This window comes from Epinephelus moara, chromosome 21, assembly GCF_006386435.1.
Source record: "Epinephelus moara isolate mb chromosome 21, YSFRI_EMoa_1.0, whole genome shotgun sequence".
Taxonomy (NCBI): Eukaryota; Metazoa; Chordata; class Actinopteri; order Perciformes; family Serranidae; genus Epinephelus; species Epinephelus moara.
Window position 1 is genome coordinate 30,184,586 of NC_065526.1, and position 26,824 is coordinate 30,211,409.

The window sequence follows — 26,824 nt, forward strand, 5'->3', positions numbered from 1 at the left end:
TTCCAGAAAATAATTATATGAACCACTAACTTCATTTCAACCTGTGATCTGAACCTATTACTCTTGCTACTACTTGCTACTACAGGCGAGTGGGGTGGCAAGCAAATTTATAGGGGGGGCCGTGGCCACCCCCTCGTGGCGCCATTGATCTCTCCCTCCTCCGCTCTGTGTTTCAGAACCATGGACAGCGCTGTTCGCGTGTGTCAGCTAAGTATGGAGCTGTCCATGGTTCTGAAACACAGAGCGGAGGAGGGAGAGATCAATGGCGCCACGAGGGGGTGGCCAGGGGTGGCCACGGCCCCCCCCCATAAACCTGCTGACCACGCCACTGGCCACCCCACTCGCCTGTGGGGACCAGGCGTCAGTGCGACCTCCCATAGGTCTGACTACCCATAACTCTGACTACCCGCTAATCTGACCATGCAGGTCTACGGTGAGTTTTATCGTTTTAATCCCATAATGTGACCACCCATTAATCCGACCATTTTAATGCCATTATTCCGACCATCAGATTTCATACCCAGTAGTCTGACCGCCCGTTAGTCCGACCACAGCACTTCCAACAGGAAGCAGTCTGTGCATTTCTTCCTCACTGCGCTGGCACGGACTGTGAGGACAGTTGTGTTTATCTCATCGACAGGAAATCACATTCATCTGCTATATGTGACGTACATACCCTTATTTGGATAACATATCCTGGTATTCCCCACACATAAAGCCTATAGCATAATGCGCTCTGGCTGCAGATGTATTAAGCATTAATCCTTCTTGCAGCATGTCTACATAAAATATTTTGTTAGAGACAAACCATCCATCGGTCTGTCATCTCACCTGTACTAACGTTTTGCCTAGCCTTGACCAGTGAATTCATCAGCTTGTAACAATTCGCCAACAACAGAAACTGAGGCTTATGTCACAACGCTACTTTTACAGGTCACGGGAGACACAGGTTCACGGTGCCAAGCTGAAACCCCTGATATATGAAACCCCAAAAAACTTAACTCTTTTTGCTTTCAAAATGCAGCAATAAATTGTATAAAAACAAAAAGGACTCGTATGGTTAGTTTAACTCAACAACTTTAATGTAATTAAATCAAACTCAAATTAACGCGTCCGGCTTGGAGATTCACTCAATTAACACAGCGCGTCACGCCGATACAGAAAACAAATAACCCCCACTGTGCATTTACTGCTTGTTTACTAATTCCAGTCACGTTTTATGTGTGTGAGATCCTGCTTGTGTGTGCGTGCACCTTGAATATCATATGTGAGGCTATTTCATAACTAAAATGGTGTTGAAAATATTTAACTTTGCTAGACGGCATTTCTCTGAGCCATTCGTTAAAAGGAAATAATGTATTAGCTGTGGAAAGAAGGCAACATAATGTGGAATTATAGGTTAAACAATCTTTGCTTCCTTTAATTTAGTTTGGATAACAGTAGTAGCCTAATAGTAGCTGCAGCAGCAACAGCGTTAGTTGCCAACAACTGTCTTGTTTTTATTTCTTTATTACAGATGTGTGACGTTATTTGGCCATGGTGATCGCCGCTTGCTGTTGGTTTGCAGGACTTCTGTTTTTCTGCTGATGTGTTTCACCGGCGACAAGCTGTCATTACGTGCGACAATTACGCACGGCTGCGCGCTCTTTATAACTCACTGCGCCTATGTTGCATAATAAAGATTTCCCTCCTTGTAATTCTTAACCGCCCCCTCAGTAACTTCATCCTGGCGCCGGGCTTGCCTTAACCTCAATCACTATAAAGGTAGAAAAATAAATAAATAAATACAGAGGAGGAGAATAGAATATGAAACAGCCTTTATTTCATTAAAAACTAAATGAAACGAAATAGGAGCGCTATTCCTGACCAATGCCTCAAAAGACATGCAGGCCAGGGGAACGAAACAAACAACCCCATGAATCTCTTTATTAATAGCCTATAAAATGACGTGTTTTCTCCTGCGGGACGGGAGAAGACACAAAATCAATGCATCTCTATTATTGTGCGGGCATAAATTCTCAGAGTTTTGCGGAAGCCAGCGGGAGTGGACATAAACAATGCGGGAGCGGGCGGGATTGAAACACACACGTTGCGGTTGCGGGCGGTAATGGTCAGAAATTCAGCAGGAGCGGGCAGGAGCGGGCTGAAGAAAACAGTCAGCACCAAGGACAGCGCTTTACCGCTGCCTGTAACAGGCTCGGGGACATCTTCAGCACCAAGGACTGCGCTCAAACTAAGGTAGTTCTTGTCTGTTTTTGTCATGTGGTAAATTCTACTGTTGGCCTCCTTATGAAAAAAATGTAATACAATTTGCATTTGTTAGAACTTGTTAATGTTTTATTTGTGTAGCTTATGGCAGCCAGTCAGCAGCCTAGTGAGTGGCGATGTGCGATGCGCTACACAGCAGAAAAAAAAATACAATGATGTCACGCACTCATTCATTCATTCATTCATTCAGCTGGCATGTATTTTGAGCAGCCGAATTAAGTGTCTCTTGCTAAGAATTACTCCATGCCTAACCGCAAGTGACTGAAGTATGTCATTGTAATTCATCCCTAAATTAAAATAAAATGAAATTAACTCAGACTTGTCCATGTTAACAATCAGCAGTCTCTGCATGGAAATGACTGCAATAATTATCTCGAGGCCACGCGTTATTATCACGTGGCCACGCATTAACTATCTCGTGGCCACGCGTTATTATCTCGTGGCCACGATATAATAACGCGTGGCCACGCATTATTATTTTTTTATTCAATGTCACCACAGGGGCTCCGTAGGATTTGATCCATTCAGTCTGATAACATTTGGACAGTATAGAAGAGCTGCATGATCACATCATTTTTATCCCCATTTAGTTAGCAGTGTCCAGGTAGCCAGAATTAGGAGCGGTTTAATAATGAACTGCCGCGGTAACTACATCTGTGGAGAAACGACAGAGACTGGCAGGTTGTCAAGGAGTCAGAGACGTCTAGAATCTGCCACCTCCACCTGCCTACGTCGTGGAAATGATGCATCATTCATGAAAGAAACTTATCACATCCTGTCCTCTGTCATTACATTCTGTCAGTTCACATCAGTGTAAGCCAACACAGAGATAGAGCTGTATGTCTTGTGAGTGTGTGTGGAGTCTTAAGTGTAGGAAAGACTATTACATCTCAAAAGTAGAAAGCAGAAAACAGCATTTGGCCTAATTTCACTGGACTACAATGCACCATCATTGGGGCATTGAGAGGTTGTATAACTTTCAGACAGTGTCAGTGTGAATGTTATATCAGTTAAGTGTTGTTTTTTTCGGAGCTACATGAAAAATCATTTTTGATCATTAAAAATAAAGTATGTTTTCAAATACAGTGGGTTCTCTGCAAGCAGATAACTTCTTGATCTTTGGAAAGAGCAGAGGCATGTGGAAAGCCTATTTTCATTTGGACTGGACTTACATTTAAGGTATATAAATATCCAGTTCTATAGTTTTTACCCATTTAATTGTCACAAATGTATCACAGTTTAGCATATTTGTAAGACTTAATTTTACTTGTATAATGTTTGTACAGATCCACGAGACAACAGTATTAACGAACTAGCATAGACTGTTACAATAATGAAGGTAACTGTGATGTCGCCCATTTTTACAGTCTATGCCTTCAATGTATGCTGTGATAAGCTTCAGACCCCAAAGCTGAGAGCAAGCCATAATAAGCAGGAAAAGACAGTATATTATATCTGCATCAGATAACTATACAAGCTCAGCAGGTACCAAGATGTAAGCCTATTTATTGATGAAATATTCAAAATTTCTCAGAGGCCATACCAGCAATTTGTGACAATTCATAGCATCATTATAGTGGTGCCATCAGCTGTGTGCTTGTTGACTTGCAAAACAGCTGGTCAATACAGGCAGGTACTGGCGAATGTCAAGCTCAAGGTGCGTCATAGAAATGCACAGATGCAGACCAGGCGTATACATAGCTTTGAGAGTTCACTTCTGCTGGCAATTTGGAACAAACCGCCCAACAGTTGATCACTGGTTTGCTATTTCCACTTTTGCCCGAGCAGAAAGGAGAATATGTGGCTACATTTAAACAGAGGCTTATTACTGTAAATTGTGTCTAGATTTTTCAGATGAAAGACTTGACAAAACTAAATGAGGCCATAGCTTATAGATGTAAATCCAATTCAACTGAATAAACGCCTGTGGTGTTGAAAAGCTGTTGGTGGAATAAAAGAAAATCAAATGACTTAAAGTTGTGTTTTTGAGCTTCTGTAATTAGACGGGTTTGTTAACCAGAACTTTAGTCTGAGTTTTAGTGAATTGCCGACCATGATGTTTCGATGAAAGTCGCTGGTGAACAGATGCTTGTTACTGACAGATGGAGACACCAGATGGCTGAAGGTGTCTGACTCTTTGAGCTCACTGATCTGTTTCTCACAGATTCACCAACTGCTCATTAAAAAACCGTACTGTCTGACGTGTTCAGTGAAGAAAGTGAGTGAGGAAATGACATTATGCATGAAGCATAAAGCAGACAGTAGGAGGACAGTGTTCATGTCTTTATTGGGTTAACAGTGTCAGCGCCATCGCCCTTTTTAATTATAGTGCATTCAATTTTATGTCGTGTAAAGCTCAATTATGATCCTACATACACACAAACAAAGCAGCCAAGGTGTTCAAGTGTTTCACGAAAGATGAGACATGAAGGTAAACAAGTATCTGCAGATGTCAGTGGGTCAACAGTTCTGCAACCAAACATTTAATATTATGACTTTTTAAAATCATGGTTTTAATTTAAGCAATACTAGTGCAGTGATTGTTCAAAACGTGCCCATTTGTAACAGGCCGATTGCTTGGCTTCTGGTATTGCTGCTTCCAAACAATTTCATGGGTCATGAGCTATACATCAAATTAAGTTATTTTGACGAAGGTTCAAGACAAAGACCACGCTTCTCTCTCCCACTAATTCAAATCACCTGCACCTTGCTAATTCAGCCATCTGTGCCTCATCAATTCAACCACCTGCCATAACCTATATAGGCATGTCCAAACCTTTCTCCTCTGTTTGTCTCACTTCTCATGACACTTGCCCCCTAAATCCTATTCTTCTCCTCACTTCCTTCTCAGCAGGACAGCAAAGCCAAAGTGGCTCAGCCGCCAGCACAGTCGCCTAACAACAAGATGGTCCTTGATATGAAACACGGAGGGATTACCCAGCACGGAGCTCATCAAGACGTGTTCTCCACTCTGAGTCTCGACCCCAGCCTCACCACGACCCCATCTATCCCCAAGAGTTCAACCTCTCTTCATCCCCCTCCTTGACCTCCATCCATAATCATGCCATCATACTCGAAACAACCTTCCCATTTATCCCCTGGCAAATTACTCCCTTGTATCCCTCCCCTTGACCCCCATCATCCCATCGAACTTGATTCTCTTTCCACCTTGCCTGATCCTCCAGTCATCCAATAAAACGACTTTTATTCTTTACATATGGTGTGGTCTTTGTTAGGGATCCCCCTATCAGTGCAAGAATATAGGCGTCATTTGGGCGCCAAAGCTCACTCAAATATTTTATGGCTTCAGTGGAGTCAAACCGCGGCTATTTGTAGGAACAAAAACGTTAATTCCAAAAGTTACATTGCCAATGCTGGAAATGTAAGAGTTTGTTACATCTGCGGCTTGTCTGTCTTCATCTGTTGTTGAATGTACTGTAGCGAGTGATGGAGAGCGAGCTGTACTCATTTCTCTAACAGTTAATAGGGGTCCGCTATCAGTACACTACACAGTGCCGGCTGTTCTCATACACTGTTCGTAGGTTTTCCTATGAAAGCAATGCAACAAAATCTGCACATACCCCATGTTATTATGAAGCAGTGATTTGTGTATAAGCCACACAGTTGGAAAGGCTGCAATCATATGACCAGTGCACTGAAGTGAGTAAAGAAGGAAGTGGTCCCTTAGGGAGGCAAGTTGAGGTGGTGAATGTGTCCCAAAATTTATTCCATTCATTTGTGACATTCCCCCGGGACTTTCCTCAGGAGGCTGGTGTTTGAAACTGTGGGAACTTTGAGTGAACTCTGAGTCATTTTATGGTACATTGTGACCATGTTTCTTTTTCTTAGCCTAACCACAGTAACTTTCCTTATCTAAAGCCAACCTTCTGGACTTTATATTAAGTACGAAATGTCATTTGTGAGCTACTAATTCATAGAATATCATACAAACCACAAGTGTATGAGGATATGTTGAACAGTGTGTACTTCTGTAGTAAGGCACAACTAACAAATATGTCCCATAGAGCTCAAGAGCTCACACTCGACACTGCACTTACTTTGGTCCTCAGCAATAAACCCGACAAGTGCGAAGTCGATTGGATAAATGGTTGTGAGGAAAATCAAAGGACAGACATACAGACAGACAGACAGACAGACTGAGACTCCTTCTATTTTACATGTTTTAGTATCCCTTTATTACATCTACATCTTCACTGTCTTTATTTTTCTTTTTTTGGTTTTATTTCAGTGAGGTTTTAACTGAGAGGAAGCCTCTCTTTTGCAGGAGTGCCCTGATCACATTCCCACAGTGACACACATACACACCTGGAAGCTGCCCAGTACAACCCTAGTCTGATCTGCTGGCCTCTGAGCAGCTCCATTGGAGGCAATTGGAGTTAGGGGCCTCGCCCAAGGGCACCTCAGTGGTGGTAATAAGGAAGGAGCAGGTGCTATTTTTTCACTTTCCCCACCCACATTTATTCTGCCAGTTCTGGGATTGAACCTCCCAAAGTCCTCTTTACCCAACACTGTTTCATTTCAAATCCAGTGTCATAAAATAGGGAGAAGTAAAGATGCTGACAGTTGATTTGTCTGACAACAGCGTAGGAGGTTGCTTTTTGTTTGACACGCTTAGGCATACTCTGTGCCTCGATGTACCTTAGTTATGTAACTACAATGTCTAAGAAACAGGATTGTGTTCACATCTGCTTTAACACTTTGTTTGACATGCATGGAAGTGTATTATGTTTGTTCTTTCACTTTCATCATGTTATTTCTCTCACTTTGTGATGTTTGCAGCCTACACAGGCTGGGCTCCTTTTGGTGCATGACACTTTGAAAAATAGGTTACTTTATCTGCAATGGGTGCAGGAACAGTCTGTCAGACAGCTCTAAGGAACTCTCAAACTTTAATAAAGATTTCAGTCACACCTCTCCTGTCTCTTCTCAGACTCCACAGTCTGTCTACCACAGCTATCACAGAGGCAATTGGGTAGTTCAGTGGTGAACAACACGATCTTTCGAAGAAGAAGGAGAGAAAGTAGAAGAAGAAGAGGAAGAGTGCTGGAAAGTGGCGAAAAGGATTTTAACAGCACTTCAAACTCTTGCATGTTTTCACACATATGCACACCTTGCCAAACACTGTGGAAAGTAGACAAGGCTGTCAGGTTGACGGTTTAGGAAAGTTAGATAGTTTGGGCAATGCAGCACCCCTTGTCCAAAAATTAAATGAGCTTTTCACCACTTTCACTTCAAGTCATGTACATCAAATTTGGTTAGGTTTTGAAGGGTTTCTTTCAGATAATACAAATCTTTTGATCTTTAAAGACCTCTGATCAGCACTTTTTTATCTGAGGATATTAGGAGCCTTGAGTGTTTGTCTTTAGTGGCCACGAGTTGTTTACTTTTGCTCTGATAGACTGATTCATCAGATGTTAGGCTATAGGCACTTTGCTAACTATGTGTAGAATATGATCTATAATGCAGCTGTGCATGCTTGTGGCATTACAATCACAATAGGCCCCCGTGTTTGCTCAGATGATGTCACGTAAATTACCAACTGACAGAACTGTCCCCTGACAAAAGTGCAAAAGGAAGTGATTATTCTTGATGTTTAGTGATGATAATGAATGTCAGTTCGGCTCAAACAAACCCTGAGAAAAGGCAGAGATATGCTGCTGCTCTCCTGGTATCAGAGGGTTAATGGGTGGCTCAGTTCAGTCTGGATAAAAACTTAGACTCAAGCTTGTACTTCCAAAGTCTTCTGTGCTCGATGATATTAGCTGTCTTTAGCAGTCTTCCCTTGTCAGGAAGATAGTTAAGTGTACAGACTAACATTACCTTTGTCAAAACACACACCGTAAATATCATCGCCATTGATTCCCCTTTGATATAAGGATGATGGAGGTCACTCAACATATGAGTGATGCTCTGAACATGCTAAAGTTTCCTTTCATTGTTCTTCAACAACAATCCCACTCTGGAAAGGGTCCCACCATCTGCTGACTTGACTGGCCTGATCTAAAACCATCGTTTCAGGGGGACTTTAAACCAAAGATGCTGGGGTGGAGCAAAATCATCAGGTGCAGCAGATGGCTCTGTTCGTCCGGGAAGTGGTGCAGCAATGCTAAGTGCAAGTGCAAAGTAGTCATTACACCAAGTAGACACAAGACATTGGCAAACCGGTAGTCCCCTGTTGTTGTTTAGTGTTAAGTGTTTGTTTAGTGTACCCTGATTGCACAAAGTAATAATGCTTACACAGGGTTTATGGCCTTAATTCACTGTTATTTCATTCAAGCACTTTGTCACTTTATTCAATAAAATTTTTTAAAAAATAACAATTTTCCATATCAATAATTTGTGGTTTTAAGGCAAAACCTTAAACTTTTATGCAGTTCTATTAATACCTGAAGCAGTTTGATTAATTAAATTGCTGTTACAAATGAGAGAAGTTAGGCTAAGACATCTCAAGTTAAAATGTACATTAATTACAAATATACACATATGCGAATCTTAAAAGTTACAATTGAAATTTATCATCTTTCTTTTTACTTTTCTGTGTCTGGAAGTCAGCTGGTCATTTCTCTGATCAAACTAGACAAAACTAAAAGCTGTATTTACAAGCTGCTGGCACACTGGTGACTTTTTGTTTGATTGTTTGTTGAAATATAAGCAAGACTAAATTCATATTTGCTAAATTAAATGGTTTGAGCAACCTGTTTGACACTAAAGCTGAGGTTGTGTCATTGCAGACCTTTTAAAAAATGTCTGAAGGTTTCTGGTTTTTATCGTCTTCTCCTCTGTTTTACTACTGGCTGTTGAACAAACTGCAGTAAAGATTCTGTTTCACTGTCTGGAGGACTCTGGCTTCCACACATAGCAACCAGCGACATGAAGCCAAGTGCTCAGTCATAGCCTTAACACAGACCCCTCGCTCAGCGTGCCTTCCTCCTCCCAATTAGCGGTGTCTTCGCCTCAAGTCGCTCTGTCAGCTCCGATCAAGGCAGCCCGTCTTCTCTGAGATGACTGAACATCCAGCTCACCACCTCTAGGCTGGGCAGCCCCCAGGATGGAGCGACATTTAGAAAGGACATGAGAGAGGAAGAAGAAGGAAAGTGAGGGAAAATGAAGAAGCTGGACGCCTTGATATTGTGGGGGTTTTTTATTATGTGATCCATCTCATGTCTCTGAGTGCTGGTAAGTCAAAAAGTGAGTGTAGCATCTCTTTCATTGGAATTACCTAAAGTTTAAAGCTCCAAATCTCTTTTGACTAGATGCCCAAATTAACTGTTCTGTTCGTTACAGACAATTCAGAAAAGTAAATCATGGCTGAAAATAGGAAGTAAAGAAGGGGTGGGTGGCCCCTTCCTTACTTCCTATTTCCAGCCATAGACTGTATAAAACAATGGATGTAGTCACCGTGATGTCATTTTGAAGCCTCAAGTTTGGCATTTCGATCATCACCATCTTGGTGTTTTGGAGCCAGAAGTGACCATATTCGGATGAGAGGGTGGAGCTGTGGAGGAGCAAGGGGTGAATCTTATATGTGGTAGTCCACAGACAGTCTGTCACCCTCCCTCAACTTTGTGTCTTAATAAAATGTATTCAAATGCGCACTTAAAAGCAAGCATATCTCTGCGTAATAGCATCTTAATTATTTAGCAGTTAAAAAGACTGGATGAGGACATTTGTCAGATACCACTATGTAAAGAGGTGAGGCCACTGACACAGCCACTCTTCTCATTCTTAATAGCTTGATAGTAATATCTTACCCCCGTACCCCCTTGTTCATTCAGGAAGCCATCTTTTATTATCATTAAAAGAGCATGGCATCATTCAAGAGCAGGATGAAAAATGGAGAAGCAGTGACAATACACTACAGCTGGCAGGAGTACATCTGACTTCTTTTTTTTAAACATTAGCAAACATTAGAGTCACAAAGCAAACAAAACACTATGAGACAGATATTGATTGATGTGATGCTGCTTTTCCCCTCAGCCTACTGACAGAGATTACATGAGGATAGATAGCCTCCATACCTGCTCAGGTTTTTTTCATTTATGTCTGATTAGACCTCACCTGAACGTGAACAGGCGGAACAGAAGAGTCAAGGAGATAAGGCTTTACACACTGCACAGCCCCAAGAAGAGGTCCGATCAGGCAAAGGAAGAAAAGACAATTTTGTGTGTGTGTGTGTGTGTGTGTGTGTGTGTGTGTGTGTGTGTGTGTGTGTGTGTTTGCGGTATTCACATCCTGTTTGAGTTAATTTAAGATTTTGTCCTCTAGGTAGCAAGGCAGAAATAAGGCCCCATTTACACCTGGCATTAACTCTAAACAATACTTAAAATTTGATTGCTGAAGGGCAGATGAATATGTCCTCTAGTGGACATTTGAGCCACAACAGAGAAATGATGCAGAAGCATCCATTGGACATTTGATGGTTACAGTCATGTATGGATCTTAACAACAGAACAGTAGAAAGTTAAATATATTGACAAGTGGAATCTCCACAAAAGAGTAAAAAAGCAAGAGCACTTGCATGACATAAATATTTGCAATTCATAAAGTTGGGAATCCCGCATCATTACTTTCCCCCCCATATGATGTGAATATGGCATTAACTCTGTGGCAGGCACTGTTTGCTTGTATCGGCTAGTGTGACTGACCAGGATATAACTATACTCAGTTTAACATTTAACAAAATAATAGAATTGCTTACAGAGTTTGCAAATTGCTTGGAGCTTTGCAGTTTTTTTTTGTTACAGTGATTAAATTACATGACCAAAATACCTTGTTGGATTTGGTTGATACAAATTTGAGAGTATTCTTAGGAGCCGGCCCAAATGATCACAAAACATGTCTCTTCTTTAAAGTTGCACTAAGGAACTTCACTCTAAGTGTAAACAATTTTTAATATGAATTATGAATTATGAATTATAAGGGACTGTGTAGGAAATCATATATCCTATCAATAAGTAAGATAGGCTTCTAAAAGCATAAACAGTTTAAGTTTTACACATTCACACAGTACAGTGCTTACAAAGATAGCCTTTATCAATCATCTTTTGCATGACATTCATGGTGTCTATACAAATACATGTGTTTAATAAGGACATGATACTCAGCATCATGTCAGTCAACATTAAATATGAAATCACTTGACAAACCAACACTCTAAGTGTTGTATATGGTCTTGTGTTTGTACTCTCAACCACTTACAGTCACATAGATGTCTTATGATACACTGGTTTGTTATATATTTGGTAACACTTTTCATAAAGGGAAACTTTGCCAACTTTAAACCAGCTCTGAGCCATAGCAGTGTGGGCAGTGTGTGCTTGTGAAAGGTGTTTGGTTTACCCCCATGTCGTTAGGATCGGGAGATCCACCAGCAGAACCCTGCTACAGTATTTCACGAGGGGCACCATTAATCTGCACACTTGGTGACTGACACAGAGCTGGTTGAAAATTTCCCTTTAAGGCATACAGCTGTATTGGATTATTATGCTTGATTTTCTATCAGAACCTTTTGTATATCTCACAAATCAATATATTTTTATAAACCTTGACAGGGTCTTTTAAAATTTAGAGCTGAAACAAAACAGATGATCATACCAAAGAATACCAGAATTCAATACTTCTATCTGCAAGGCAAACTTTCAAGAAAAATAAATATGACAATTGCTTCCAAAAACTGAATATCTCAGACTAGATGAAGCCACATCTTATAAATGTGGCAGCGGCATGCGCCAGTGGCAGTGACTACTAATGTACTGATCCATTCCCCTTCACACAAGCTTCTATAATATTATCATTATAATGTTCGCCGATTCTTGGTTTTAACTTGCTTAATTAGTTTCTCTAAAGATTAAGTTTAGTCACACTTTACTCCTAGTGCATCAATTATCAAATCATAATCGTCTTTTTTTAATCATTAAAAATTGAATCACAAGTGGCATAGGACTGTTAATGTTTCCGTAGTGTTTTCTTTTGTGGGGCCATTTTACTGACAGTTCTTGCCTCCCTACGTGCAAATGTTCCAACAAAACAAGTACACCCCCAACACTATTTTGCAAGAGCACTGGGTTTAGTGCTGCCCAAGACAACTGTGAATGGTTTAAAGAAACAGAGGCAATGCAGTGTTTTTCCCTATAGCAGAAAGATAATCAGTGATTCCACACCTCTTCTCTCTAGTGCTGACATAACACTGTGGAGAAAGAACGGACTATGCAAAACTACTGAACTCTGCTTGCTGTAGTACAAGGTGAATTCTGCGTCATTTCATCTCAAATGTGGCATTCTACAAGGTTGAATCCTAGTCCCTCTCATGGAAACATCTGTGAGACAAATATTTTTTTCAAAAATGTCTGCTGTTATGCAGATGATACTCAGGTTTATCTATAAAACCAGGAGATTCCAGGACCCTAAACTGTGGAATAAATTTACCAAATCTGGCAAAAACATGTATGAATTCCTTATTTTGCTTCCCATAATATACTATCAAGAAGATTCTGGGTAACACCTAAGAACAAATCTAAAAGTGTATTTGGTCCAGACCTGTGTTAAGTAACATCTTTTAAGGCACAGTGGGGTCTGGCTCCTAGTTAAATATTTATTAGAGTGCAAGTTTGGTTTGAAGTGCTGTATAAATAAATATGTATCTCAATGAAAATAATTAAAAAGTAGCACAAACTCCATACTAATAAAATTACTCACTGTTACATACTTCATACTAATAAAATTAAATTTTGGACAAATTCAAATTATTATGGCACTTATTCAGGACAGTAAGCCATTGTAGTCTTTTGTCACCAAAGATTTTAACAGTAGGGAGTGCTGTTTCAAAGAAACAAAAGAAAAAAAAAATCTGTATGCCTTAAGCAAAGTGTCACCAGGATTTTTTTGTCTTGTGGCAACAATTAAATACAACATGTAGACAAACATGCACATGCACAGCACTTCTTGATAACAGCATATCATTACATGTACATTAGAAAGTATGCAGTTTGTTAGAACAGTTTAGGTTCTGAATCAGTACAAAACAACCCTGTTTACCAGTGTTTTTACCAGTAGCCCAGACACCCAGGGCTCATGTGCTGACCTGGGTCAAAATGCCTTTGTGAATCATTCTTAACAGTGATTTTAACAAGTTTCAAGTATCAGATGGGTGGGTGTGGCCATTACAGACCACAAAATATATAACCAAAGTAACAAGTTGTCACCTTTTCCTGCATAGTTGTGGAAAAAAATGTTGCTGTTGTTGAGCTGGAAGGAAAACTTGACCTGCACACAACATGATCTGAAAACCATTAATTTTTCAAACACCAGTAGCTTGATCAAACAAACTTCTTATATAGAAGTTTCTGGTGCTTAGTTGAGTGAAACCTCAATGGGTTGACCAAAGGAAACTGATTTTAAAAGTATAAACTATCCACCAGAACATTTAACCCCAGCAAGTCCTTCAAAATAAACAAAATATGTAGCTTGTCTGGAATGAGACATGTTGAGATTTTTCTGATCTGACACCACTGTTGACAAGACGACAGCATTTGTCAGTGCCTTCCAAAACTCAGTTTTTCAAAATTACAATCCTTTTCTGATCTGACACAGCCAAAGATAAGGTTTTGTAGGTTTTGCAACATGTGTCCTCATGTTTCAACAACAAAATGTAGCGTCTCCGATTCTAAAAAATATAAATATTGAATAAAGAGTCAAGTCCTTTCAAGTCATCTTTCTCGAGTCAAAGTCAAGTCTCAAGTCAAGAATACCGAATCAAAGTCAAGTCTTTCATCAGTGTTGGTAAACAAGTCTCAAGTTCTCAAATTTGCGATTTGAGTCAGACTCAAGTCAAGTCATGTGACTCAAGTCCCCCGCCTCTGCTGCTCACACACAGTTGGAACATTAATACACAACTATTTCACCGTGTGCCTGGTCGCCAAGGTGCTAGAAGGCTAGCTGCTCCAAACTCCTGACAGATTCCTGTCATAGGGCGAATCAAATCTTACAGTTTGGGTGCCTATGTGTCTCATCTGAGGTCCAGCACATTACAGCATTTAAAGAGAGAGCATAATTAGCGAATGAGCACCAGCTGTACCAATTTGTGAACAAGCACCAGCTGTGCCAATCAACGCACCTGGCACTGCTCTCATGAACCATCCCCACAACTCATTATCCTGCAGCTGAATGCAAACCATCCTCACCTCCACACCATTCTCGGAACCCATCGGCTGTATTTGGCGTCTGACTTCCGGCAGACGGCGATACAGCCTCTGGGGGCAGACCCCTGATTTTTTGGCATTCCGGTTTGATTTGGGCGGAGGAGGCGAATTTCCGTTTCCGACTTCCGTTTATATATAAGTAAATATGCTGAACCATTGCGATGGATTCAGAGTTTGCAGTGACGCCAATTATGTTCTGCCTCGTTTGTTCACTGCATGGGACTGTTTAACCTGGCAACAACTGCGGCCAGCTCAAACGTGATTGGTCAATATCACGCGGACTACAAACAGCCTACAACTGGAAACCAGGGCTCTTCCGCTCTTCTTCTGGAGGCAAGATCTCCGGGGTTTGCCTACAGACTCTACATTCTCTGAATGTAGAGTGTATATAGAGACTACCTCCACACTGACTAAACATGAGTGTTGCAGATGTTGCAACAACTTATACTTATGGTGCATTTTGAATGCTTGCAGAGATTTGTAAAGCTAAAACCAAAATGTGCAGGTCCCACCCATGTGGTACTTCCCCTTAACTTTGTGTTGAAATCATTTTGTAAAACTATTCGACCCAGGTCAACCTGGAGACTGTGGTATTTTTTATTCACAGCACTGTGGTCTCTGACTGCAGAATAGACTGGGTTCGGGAGTTGCGGTGAAACTGCATCATGTGCTCTGAGCCGTTCCTTGATGCGAAGTTGCTGTTGAAGTGGTGATCTCTGCTCAGACGGCAATTCAGACACATACTCCGCCACTTTCTCTTGAGCTCGCCTTGAACCTGCAAAAATAGATAAAAACAAACAAACAAACATGTTTTTAACTAGATTAATTTAAATGTTACAGATACTAGAGTGAATCAAACTTTTGCAAGTGGTGGGGCATGCAAAGCTTTCCAAAACACTGAACTGCTCCTTTAGCCACAAACGTGCTAAAAATGGCTCATCGTTTCGAATAACATATAGGGGTTGTATGCTATATGGGACCAAATAAGCAGTAGTCATACCTGATGCTCATTTTTGTACCCATCTGACAACATCTGTTGAGTGCTGCCATTATTGGGCCGACATTGTGTTGTCTGATCACAGTGCAACGTCACAACATTAACCCACTTCCTAATAGTTTAGTAATTGGTCTTTAAAGGACTTAATATCCTTTTCCTGACAAAAACATTGGGTCACGCATTTCACAATTCTGGTTTGTTTGCAGTAAATATAAGAAGTAGCTAGCATGGACAATTTATTTAGCAAGCCTGTACAGATGAAGGGAAGAGCACCCATTTGAGAAGCTCAAACTCTAAATAAGTTTAGACAGAACACAAAGCGAATTTCATCTTGCATTATTTGCACAGATTTGAGCATTGGACTGTGTGTTCCCAAACTGCAAATGTATCAGTAGTGCAGACAGCTTTGTAACATGTGTGCGTGTTGTGGGGGTGTGTTTTCTTTGTGGGACAGCTCAGCCACAGTCTGATCTCAGACCTCACCAGGAGGTTTAAAACAAGGTCAATAAAGCCTCAGGTTCATATGTATGCTTTTTTTTCACTCAAGTTAAAACATTTTAACATGTTAAAACACAAAGCATCTTTGCACCCACTTGTTTGTAACCATTTAGTATGTATGCCATCATGCCATGTCTAAAATTGCTTTGTGCTGTTAAGTCATAGTACCATAAAAGCACAGCTGACTTCTGGGAAGTACAAAAAACACACAAACACTGTGCAACAGAAATAATTATCACATTAATTCAGTCATTTTTATGTTTCACCTGCTTTATTATCACATTGTTTAAAGCTACAGGTAATTGTCACTATGTCCTGACAGTAGTACATCAGACAGATAATCTGTTAAAAATCATCTTCCTTTGACTCCTCCTAGTGCTGAACGAAAACAACCAATCAGAGCCCGGAGGAGTCTCTAACGCAGTGTTGATCACTGCTCATGCACAGGCCACTTATCCTTATACAATGGTTTGTAAGATGTCTACCGAATTCGTGACCCACGAATGACATTAAGTACTTAATGCGAAGTTACATACTTACATACTCAACCTATATTTTAGGTTAAGGAAAATAAACATGGTGATGATGTACCTTAAAATAACTCAAAGTTCACTTGGTTTCAAATGGTTCTGAGGGTAAAGTCAGTGTTCGACATAAGCAATGGCCCGATGGCCCGGGGCCAATCAAAAAGTATGTCAGGCAAGTTGACTGACCAGTCACAGGCCCGCTCGGGCCAGTGACGCTGTAAGTTTTTTGTTTGTTTGTTTTTTTAACCGTGCCGCGCTCCACAGGTCAGAGCTCAGTGAGACGTTCTATGCTCAGCGTGCCTGAGATGGGCTTTTTGGCCAAAGCTGCCCTCACCTTTGCCCGTGCAGTGAAACACCGGAGGAGGGGGAAACGGGCCGTTGCGCTTGTGCGTCTCTGCCAACGCGGACACTGCACACATATTTCTCTCCAACGTGCGTTCGCTGAACAACAAACTGGATGAACTTCAGCTACTGATGGTGAAAAACGGAGGCTTTCCTACATCTGCAGTTTTGTGTTTCACGGAGACATGGCTGTGTGGATCGATACCGGACTCTGCGCTGCAGCTGGCAGGCTTCAAACTCTTCAGAGCGGATCATAACAAGGAACTCTCCGGCAAAACTAAAGGTGGAGGTATCTGTTTTTATACTTACAGTGGCTGGTATAAATGACATGACAGTGATCCAGCAGCACTGCTCTCCTGATCTGGAATCTTTTTTCATCAACTGCAAACCTTTTTACTCCCCCCATGAGTTTGCTTCATTCATTCTGGTCAGTGTTTACATCCCACTGCAGGCCAACGTGCAGGAGGTAGGCTACAGCGCACGCTCACCGACCAGATACTGTGTGGAGCGGACTTACCCACACTCTTTAGTTATTGTCCTTGGCGACTTTAACAAAGGTAACCTCATAAGGTAACACATGAACTCCCCAAATACAAACAGTTTATGAAATGTCCGACCAGAGAGAAGAATATCCTGGATCACTGTTACACAACTGTTAACAACGCCTATCACGCCGTCCCCCGCGCTGCACTGGGCCACTCTGACCACGCCACCATCCACCTGATTGCCTCATACAGGCAGAAGTTAAAGCTCTGTAAACCTGTTGTGAGGTCATCTAAGAAGTGGAGCAGTGATGCTGTGGAGGATCTCCAGGCGTGTTTGGACACTACTGACTGGGGTGTTTTCAGGTCCACCACCAATAGTCTGGATGACTACACAGAAACTGTGACATCATACATTAGCTTCTGTGAGGACTATACCATCACGCCCTATGGTGAGTTGTAATGGAGTTAAATAAAATGAAGTAAAATGAAATGAAGTTTTATAGACATCTCTCTCTCTCTCTCTCTCTCTCTCTCTCTCTCTTTTTGACTTAGGCCAATAAGAATATACAAGGGGCCAGTGAAACTCTGAACTACTGGCCTGGGGGGCCAGTGGGGAAAAAATGTTATGTTGAACACTGGTAAAGTCCTGTGTTATTTGACCCATCCACCACCTCACCCTCTGTCCTTAGTCAACACATTCTTACTTTGATCTTGTCACATATCGACATTTGTCCATGAACTTTCCACATCGAGATATGATGTGCAAGGTACCCTGGGTGCAAAATACACTTCCATTTCCACAGGAAATATACAGTTTGCATCGGTATCTTTCAAAATAAATGTACTACGTCAGTACAACACCACTAATTGATGTCTTTTTCCTGTGACAACAACCGCACGTGGTTACGTTTTGCCAACACATGCCCATAGTTGGGTTTAGGCAACAAAAGCATGTGGTTGGATTCAGGTAAAAGAAGACCTTCCAGGTGAAAGCCAGTGGTTGCTGGACCCATATACCATCCCCCCAACCTGCCCTACTCAGACTTCTGCTGCCCCAACTTTCGTTGTCGTCCCGCCACCTTTCCCCTGACGCTTCCAGGCACTGTTAAACTATAATGGCGACAGAACATGTATCATGTCGGTGTGAAAGGACGGCTTTTTTCATCTGTGTCTGACACTGGAATTCAGGGACTCATTTTGATGACTTTGGAGTGAGACTGGGTTGCCTTAGATGGACTTTAGGTCTTTATACTACTTCCTTCTGTAGTCCCATTAGCACATTAGGTACGTGATCACAGCCTCCCCAGTTATGTGGGTTATACACTAGTTTCTGGCTCATGATTATGTACATAAGACTGTCATCCTGACAGTACTACTGTGAGGGTGACAGTTTCAGCAAATATGACTTTCATTAAAGATACCTACTGTAGCTTTAATGTATTTATTTGTATTAATGATGTGGTGCCTTCTTGTTTGATCTGTTTTAGTCAGTGAATTAGATGAAATCTTTCTTTGATTTTTATCGGTTTCATCAACTTGACTTGAGATGACTGGAACGCAAAGTCCCCTGGTCAGATTTCACTTGAAATTTTTTTTTCTTACTCTTTTAGATGCTGGTGTTTGCAAGAAAGGTGAAGCTGCAGAATTATGACAAGCAGTCATATTTAAACAAATACCACTCTGCTTTCTTCAGCATTTGGTGTTTGAATAACATAATTCAAAATATTTTAATGGGGAAAAAATCTAATAATGGAATTTGGACACACTCACAAATTTTTTAGCTCAAACCAAAGAAAAATATAATTTTCTGCTTATCAAATGTTTCCACTTCTTCCACCAAGACCACGCTGAAATTGAACGTTGTGGTTTTAAATAAGCATGTTATCAGCTAAGTGCAGACACATTTATGGGAATATTTCTAAAGCTTTATAATGTTTTGCTTCTCTAACATCCAATGCTAAAAAAGGATGCAAATGGATGTTGACTGGAATGCCACACTAAATTGAGTTTTTACCTCTTATTAATATATCTAAACACTACACTGTACTATGTCATTTCATATAATGAAAGCTTACCTCACTGTTTAGGAAGCAGTACAGAATGGCCACCACCAGACCCTGAAGAAAACATCACGGTGATGTTAAAAAAGACAGACATCAGAATTGATTCAACATTTAAGTCCTACAAGCACTTCAATTCTTCAGAATTATTAATGAAAATAACATGTAGTAATAGAAGTGGGGGGACTGATAATAAAGCACCTGAAAGGATCCGAGGGCCAGGTCAAAGAATATTTTATAATCCTCTGCGATGGATTCACTGAGAGAAACGAAGACCACATAGTGGATGCCAAACAGAGGGATCAGCAGCAGAGTGGATTTGGCCAACCTCCTAAAGGGAAAAATCCAGCAGTGAACAGGTATTTGTAGCACCATTCAACTGTAACAGATAGAGTGTTTGTGTTTGAGAGCAAACTATAGAGTCAATTTACCGTAGGGCATCAGTTTGCCCCAAGAAAATATAAGGTGTGTATCATGTGGATAGTGTAGGTTTAATGGTCTGTGTCCTTGAGACAAAAAGGTTTTTTTAAAACTCAAGATCCACTTACTAACTTTATTAAACCTTTAAACAATTTATCAGTGGATGCATTTTGCTAATAGTTGTCTAAAATGATGGTGAAAGCTCAGAAAAAGGCCTTGTGTTAAGAGTTAAGGTTAAAAAATTATGAAAAGTTTAATGGCAATGTGTCTTTGAAGAGCAAATTAGACTCGTTGATAAAAAAATGTAGATTTTCTCTTGTGAGAAACACCAATTAAGAGCTCTTTTTGGGGATTCATTGATCATCACATGTTCAAAGGTAAGAGCAACCAACCACCAATATACTTAGACACATATTTTTAATATAACATTCTGACAATAAAATAGCAAATAAAACACAACTGCATTCAGGCCCTTATATAAAATATTCCTGCTGGGTTTGTATTTTTTTTTTTTTACATTTTTCCAATAGCTTTAACACAACACTAAAGGTTGCTGCTGTTATATGATCATTTTTAATTGTTCAACAATTCAGTACTCTGCATGTCTGGGATTTTTCATATATCAGTGGATTTCCTGTTCACTACAATGACTGTAAACACTTGTCAGTATCACAGAAAATGTTCCATATGAGAACCCCTCACACTGAGATGTATAGATTATCCAGTCATGACCATTAATCACTTAATGTTTTGGCCACCATGAATGCAATTCGATTATCCTCCACTGTACTGTGATGCAGAGGTCCAAAACTCTAGACACAGAGTCCAATCCAAAATGTACCTGTGGAAAACCTCTGAAACGTGGATAAACTTTAAAAAAGGAGTCCTGATCCAACAGGGCCCTGAGGACAATCACACCTGATCCGAAATACACTAGAGAATAATTAGACCAGGCCTGAAATGAAGTCAGGTCGAACAGCCTTGGATGAAAAGACCAGCAATACATGTCAATTTTCCCACACTTCACAGTTCACACTCTGCGTCTGACTCAAAAAAACATGTCTCTCCAGTGATGATTATGATGCATCTCATGATCAGAGCGCATAGAAAGTTCCCCTTGTCTATGTAATACATTGATTCACACACCCAAGACTCCTTAGAAAAGAAGAATCACACTATCTGATTAGACAGAAATTTGGACCCTATCTTGATTACTAGGCCCATAGGGAAATCTCAGCAGTGGATAGCTCAAAATGTGGTCAAACAAAACTGAAACTATCTGCATTGCTTTGGGAAAATGGGAACTGTACACATTTGGATAATAAAACTACTCATTCAGTATTGTAATTCCAATTAAACACCCAAATAAGATGGTAAAATCCTCTCTCTCTCTCTCTCTCTCTCTCTCTCTCTCTCTCTCTCTCTCTCTCTGTGTCAGTATCACTCTCCAGGCTGTTGACTCTGCTCAGCCATACACTAAACTACACCGCGCTGACATCAAATCCTCACCTACACTAACAGGGGATTCTGCAACGGCTTATCCAGGCTTTTCATCACCTCTCGCCTCTGACTCTCAGATTCCTGTGGCCACAGGACACGAGAATACCTGACAGCTCAGCACAGCTAAAGATTTCTCTGCAGGGTAAAATTGCCTGAAGATTAAACACACCGCCTCTGACTGGGATTCAGACACTGAATCGTGCAAGAACATGCCGCTCCAAAGAGGCATAGAGGTTTCACCCCCACCGCTCTCCATTTCATAAAGGCTGCATCATGAATTGCCGTCATGTTGAATGAGAGTTAGCGTTACTCTTATCTCTCCAAAGAGCAAACACAGAGGGGATAAAAATGTCCTGGGTGTCTCAGATTATCTGTTTTTTTTTTATATTTTGAGACATTTAGCTGACTCTTTCATGAACAGTAACTTACACTGACACATGAGCAAGGTTAGCGTTTCCTTAAATGGTGACACAACCTTTTATTAACAGTTGAAGCTGTAGTTTGTAGCACACATCCAAGTGGGTAGAAATGGGATTTAGATCTCTGTGTAGCTGCTGTTCATGCTCCTTAAAGAGTGTTAAAGTCCATGCCCCATGTGAGATACCTGTATTGTGATTGGTCGTTGCCACCCACGTCGGGACACCTCAGCTTCTGAACCAAGATCCGAATGATGCTGATGAACAGGATAAAGTTCACCTTTGAGACAGGGAGGAAATAACAGAAATATCAGAGCAAACAAAGAGAGTCAGAAAAACCCACAAGGGGTGATTATGCTTTGCAGTGCTGGACAGTTTTCCACCCACAGGAAGCAATGAATGAAAAGTTTAGACAGAAACACAAAGAGGAAACTCAAAAATAGCAAGTGAGAGTTTCATCCAGGGAAAAGTGGATTGAATGACCTTAAATGTTTTTCTCTGGCGCATCTTTGGTTCCTTTTAAAGCATTACAAATGGAAATAGTGACGTTGTGAAATCACCTGATATGATTTGGGGGGCATTTGCTTGTGGATTTGTTTTTAACAGTGCTTTTATGCTGCTATATGGAGCTGCTATTTGTCAGTTTGCTAGAAGGAAATTTGTCTAATCATATCTTAGTAATTGGCATTAATGAAGGTCCAGTGTGTAGGATTTAACAGCATCTAGTGGTAAGGTTGTGAAGATTCTGTTTTAGTTTCGGTTTTACGGTGGATTTATGTGTGTTCTCCTTTTCTGTTTTTAACAAAGGTGGCAGAACTGAAACTTCTCCCGTGTGCCAAGTGTGTAGGAGAGCAATGGTGGCCATGAAATGCATATGGCCCCATCTAGAGCCAGTGTTTGGTTTGTCGATTGTGGGCTTCTGTAGAAACAACCTGGTGGACTCTGTGGGAGAGGACCCGCTCTGTATGTAGATACAAACTGCTCATTCTGAGGGCAAAGCACAGCAATTCTTATTTTCAGGTGATTATAAACTAATGCAAATATAGTCATGAATGTTATATACTAGGGGTGTAACGGTACACAAAAATCTCGGTTCGGTACATACCTCGGTACACAAGTCACGGTTCGGTTTTTTTCGGTACAGTAATGAAAAAAATATACAACTATTAAATATCTTTTACTTATTGGTAACCTTATTAAAACATACCACCACAGCAGTTAACTCTTTTTACACAATTTTTGAATGAAACAAATATATATAAAATCCTGCTTTTTCACATTGTTTGAATGAAAATAGAAATATAAAAGTGAAAAATAAAATCCTGCTGTTTTTTTAACACATTTTTTGAATGAAAAATATAAATATACATTTCTGCTTTAACAGTTTTACTCAATTAAAATAAAAAGTATAGTGCAGCTGGTCAGCTTTAAAGCCTGCTCAGATTCAGTTTTACTAGGAACTTACTTAGCTTTCCCACTTTGTTAAAGTGCAGTAAACAAAACATGCTTATATCTAAAGTGCAGCTTAAACAATTTTACTCAACTCCAATGGCGTTGGTTATTTCTTTAGCGCGATGGTCAGGGAAACGCTCTTTCTTTTTAAACGACGACGATATCGTAGTTTGCACCAGATTGCTTTTTCTAGTCGTGCCGGTTAACGTTCAAACTCGGGTGGTGTCGCTTTAGATGCGTTAGCATGTTAGACGTGTTTCCAAGTACATACCCGACCGCTGTTCTGCAGTGTCGGCACACTGCTTTTGTCTTGTCCACTTGTTTATTTCCATCTTCGTATTTTACCCTGAAACCAAAGTGTTCCCAAACGGACGACTTAAGGTTTGTAGGTGGGTCTTCAGGTTCGTCAGGCTCTCTTGCCATGTTGTCAAAATGCGAGAATGCGCTGCACAAAGTGAAAGCGGAGATTTACGGGACTCGGTCCGTCACTCAATTATGTCCGTCGGGGAACTACATATTTTAAATGGTTCGGCTCGCAAAAACGGAATTAAAATAAAACAAAATAAAATAAAATAATATCCTGCCCCCCAATAATTCGGTACAGGGTCGTGCCGAACCGGAAGTCGCGTACCGAACGGTTCGACACAAATACATGTACCGTTACGGCCCTATTATACCATTTCTGCCGATAGATGCCCCTTAATCCCGCACACTGGACCTGGCAAACCTTTATTTTCTTCACATGCCAAAGCTAAAATGGAACACTGAAAAATAGGTGTACTACAGTGTTACTTGGTCAAGTCAACAAAATTGAACTGAACAGCATCTGTTTTCGTTCAACCGTTTACTGTACAAGACTAACAAACTCTACCCAGCAATACAAGAAATGTCTCCTTTACTTTTGTCTTCTACATGAACCATCAGTTTCACTTCAATGTTTGTCAGCTACAATGAGAAGCCTGCTTTTGTTTCCTTCTGTCTGAAATCAAGGACAAATTTTAACAAAAGTTGGCACGAATTTCAAGTGGCAAATCTGCCACCGCATATATTGTTATAAATGGCATATGTGCAGTTCTATATTGGAAAGTTTAACAGTAACACAGGGGGGAGGGAGTTACCACCTGTATCCTTTATATCATCATGCATTTTCCATTTGGAGATACTTTTAGTATCAACAAGCATTATGTGAAACACCTGTACATAAACAGGAGGTAATGAACCTCAACTTACCATAATGGAGAATCCAATTGGTCCGTTGATTACCCAGTTGGGTATGGGATTGTCATTCCTCTCCCAGCATCTGAGGACACCATAAATAACCATAATGCTATATTATATCATATACATAATATATCCGTGAAACACAACAGTAAGAGAAGAGAGTGGATGGATACAAGCAGAGGGAGAGCCAGGTTTCTATCTACTCAACGCATTTTCGTCAAACCTGAAAGATTGGTGGGAAGAAATGTTTGCAAGGTTTAGTCTGGCTTAGTTTTTTCAGGTTTTTTTTTTTTTTTTTTTAAGTCAGTCACATCTATAAGTAAGTTTTAGGGCTGTCAATCTTCCCCCAAATTCAGATTCAAATTTTTAATGTTTTTTATGTTAAAAATTCGAATAACATTCAAATTTTTCCTTGGTATAGGCTATAGCCTAGGCCTACCACTGCATTTTTATATTTTTTGTGTTATAATGACGTTATTTTAATATTTTGCATCACATGCAAAAGTGAGCGTCTCCGGCTTATCAGCGCAGCGGTGTCGGTACCGACATGTTGCTCCTCCTCACTTTAAGTCGCTGTCATTAACTTTTAACCTGCAAAGGCGGCAGTGCAGCAACATTGTAGGAATTTATGAAAGCCCTTGTGAACATTTCAATAGTTACACATTAAAACAATATTTATTTGCAATTACTCTATTGAACGAAGCATGAGCAAACGGGCTGTGTCACTTTGGATCAAAGAGATGCGCCCTGTCACTGTCAGCGCAGGGCTGACAGGGCACCCTCTGCTGAGAAGAGAGAAAGGAGAGGAGAGGAGAGGAGAGGAGAGGAGAGGAGATGGATTGTAGGTCTGTTTGTAAACGGGGCTTCTCTGACAGTCATGTATTTCCCCAAAAAACATCTCTTAATGCACGGTAGAGTGCCGTTTTTTTTGTTTTTGTTTTTTCAAAATCGCCTTGATATCCAGCAAATCGCCTGGCAACCCTCCAATCGCCAATATATTATTTGATTGCTGATCGTCCCAGGCCTATTTGCCTCATACCGGAAGTCAAATAGTCGAACCTTAGTTTCCAACTTCGAATATGCTTATTTTTACAATAATTTGAATTGTTTTCGAATAGCGAAGTTCGTTCTGACAGCCCTAGTAAGTTTCATGTCCTTAAGGGCAAGTCGAAGTCACACATCCATCCTTCCATCCATATTTTTGCCCACTTATCCAGGTTTGGGCTGCAGTAGTTGAAGGCTAAGCAAGGTAGCCCAGTCCGTTTCCTCAGTCATATCCTCCAGCTCTTCCCTGAGGGTCCAAAGATATTACCACATCAGGTCAGGAGTATCTAATCCCTCCTGCATGTTCTGCTTCTGCCCCTGGTTCTCCTCCCAGTTGGATATGCCAGGAAAACGGAAGGCATCATTATCGGTGAGCTGAACCATTTTAATTGCCTTCTTTAGACATGAAGGAGTAGCGTTTCCACTCTGAGCGTATTGTTGCTGTCTGAACTCCTTAGCAGATCTCTGAGGATGAATCCACAAGGCACCCTGTTAGGAAAAGTTATTTCAGCCGTTTGCATCTGCTATCTCATTCCCACTGTACTTAACCAAAGCTCATGACTATGGGTGAAGGTTGGGAAGTGATCAACTGGTTAATTGAGAGCTGGGTCTTTAGGCTCTAACACATTCTAACTCCAAACTCTTAAAATACCGACACTTGGGTCGGTGGCCCATGATGTCAAAATATGACAAGGAAAGTTTTCACAGGAAATGTACAGTTTCTGCTCATTAAATGCATACAGTGTTTTTTAAAATTAACTTAGAACGTGGTGAACATGATTTGGCATGGCATCTGCAATGATGCAGTTGCTGTGCCGGACTGTCGTGGGGAAGGGAGAGCTAAGCCAGAGGGTAAAACTTTTGATTTACTCATCCATCGACATCCCAACCCTCACCTATGTGTAATGAACAAAAGAGTGAGGTCATGGATACAAGTGGCCAAAATGAGATCCCTCCGAAGGGTGTCTGGGCTCAACCTTAGAGATAGGGTAAGGAGGACCTCTCATTAGAGGTGTTTCCGGCATGTCCAACTGGTGGGAGGCCCCGGGGCAGACCCAGAACAAGCTGGGGGGATTATATGGATGGATGGATGGATGGATGGATGGATGGATAGTTGTCTGAAGTGTCAACAAATGCCGCCGCCTGGGCAACTGACGAAGCCTCGGTATTTGAAGAGTTGGGAGTGGCTCTGCTTCCTTTTGACATTCCAGTACAGCGTCCACATTATTTATTGTCATTTCTCAAAAATAAAAGAATATCCCAATCCCAAATGGAAAATCGAATACCCAACAAGCAATCCAAATAGTGAAATATTCGGGTACAGCCCTACTAATAATCAATACTTTTTGGCTACACAAGTCCGATGTCTGTCCAAT

The 26,824-nt window shown here is 40.8% G+C and overlaps 1 protein-coding gene across 1 annotated transcript in view; it reads right to left on the reverse strand.

Annotated features, from left to right (window-relative positions):
- Positions 1-13,959: 13,959 nt before the first annotated feature.
- LOC126383256 (vasoactive intestinal polypeptide receptor 2-like) overlaps positions 13,960-26,824 on the reverse strand; it is a 94,628-nt gene continuing 81,763 nt past the window's right edge. The window contains exons 9-13 of the mRNA XM_050033762.1: positions 24,414-24,483; positions 21,920-22,011; positions 19,597-19,726; positions 19,411-19,452; positions 13,960-15,261 (exon numbers count right to left, since the gene is read on the reverse strand). Of these exons, the coding sequence (XP_049889719.1) occupies positions 15,088-15,261; positions 19,411-19,452; positions 19,597-19,726; positions 21,920-22,011; positions 24,414-24,483 (508 nt within the window). The 3' untranslated portion in view covers positions 13,960-15,087. The remainder of the gene's footprint in view (positions 15,262-19,410; positions 19,453-19,596; positions 19,727-21,919; positions 22,012-24,413; positions 24,484-26,824) is intronic.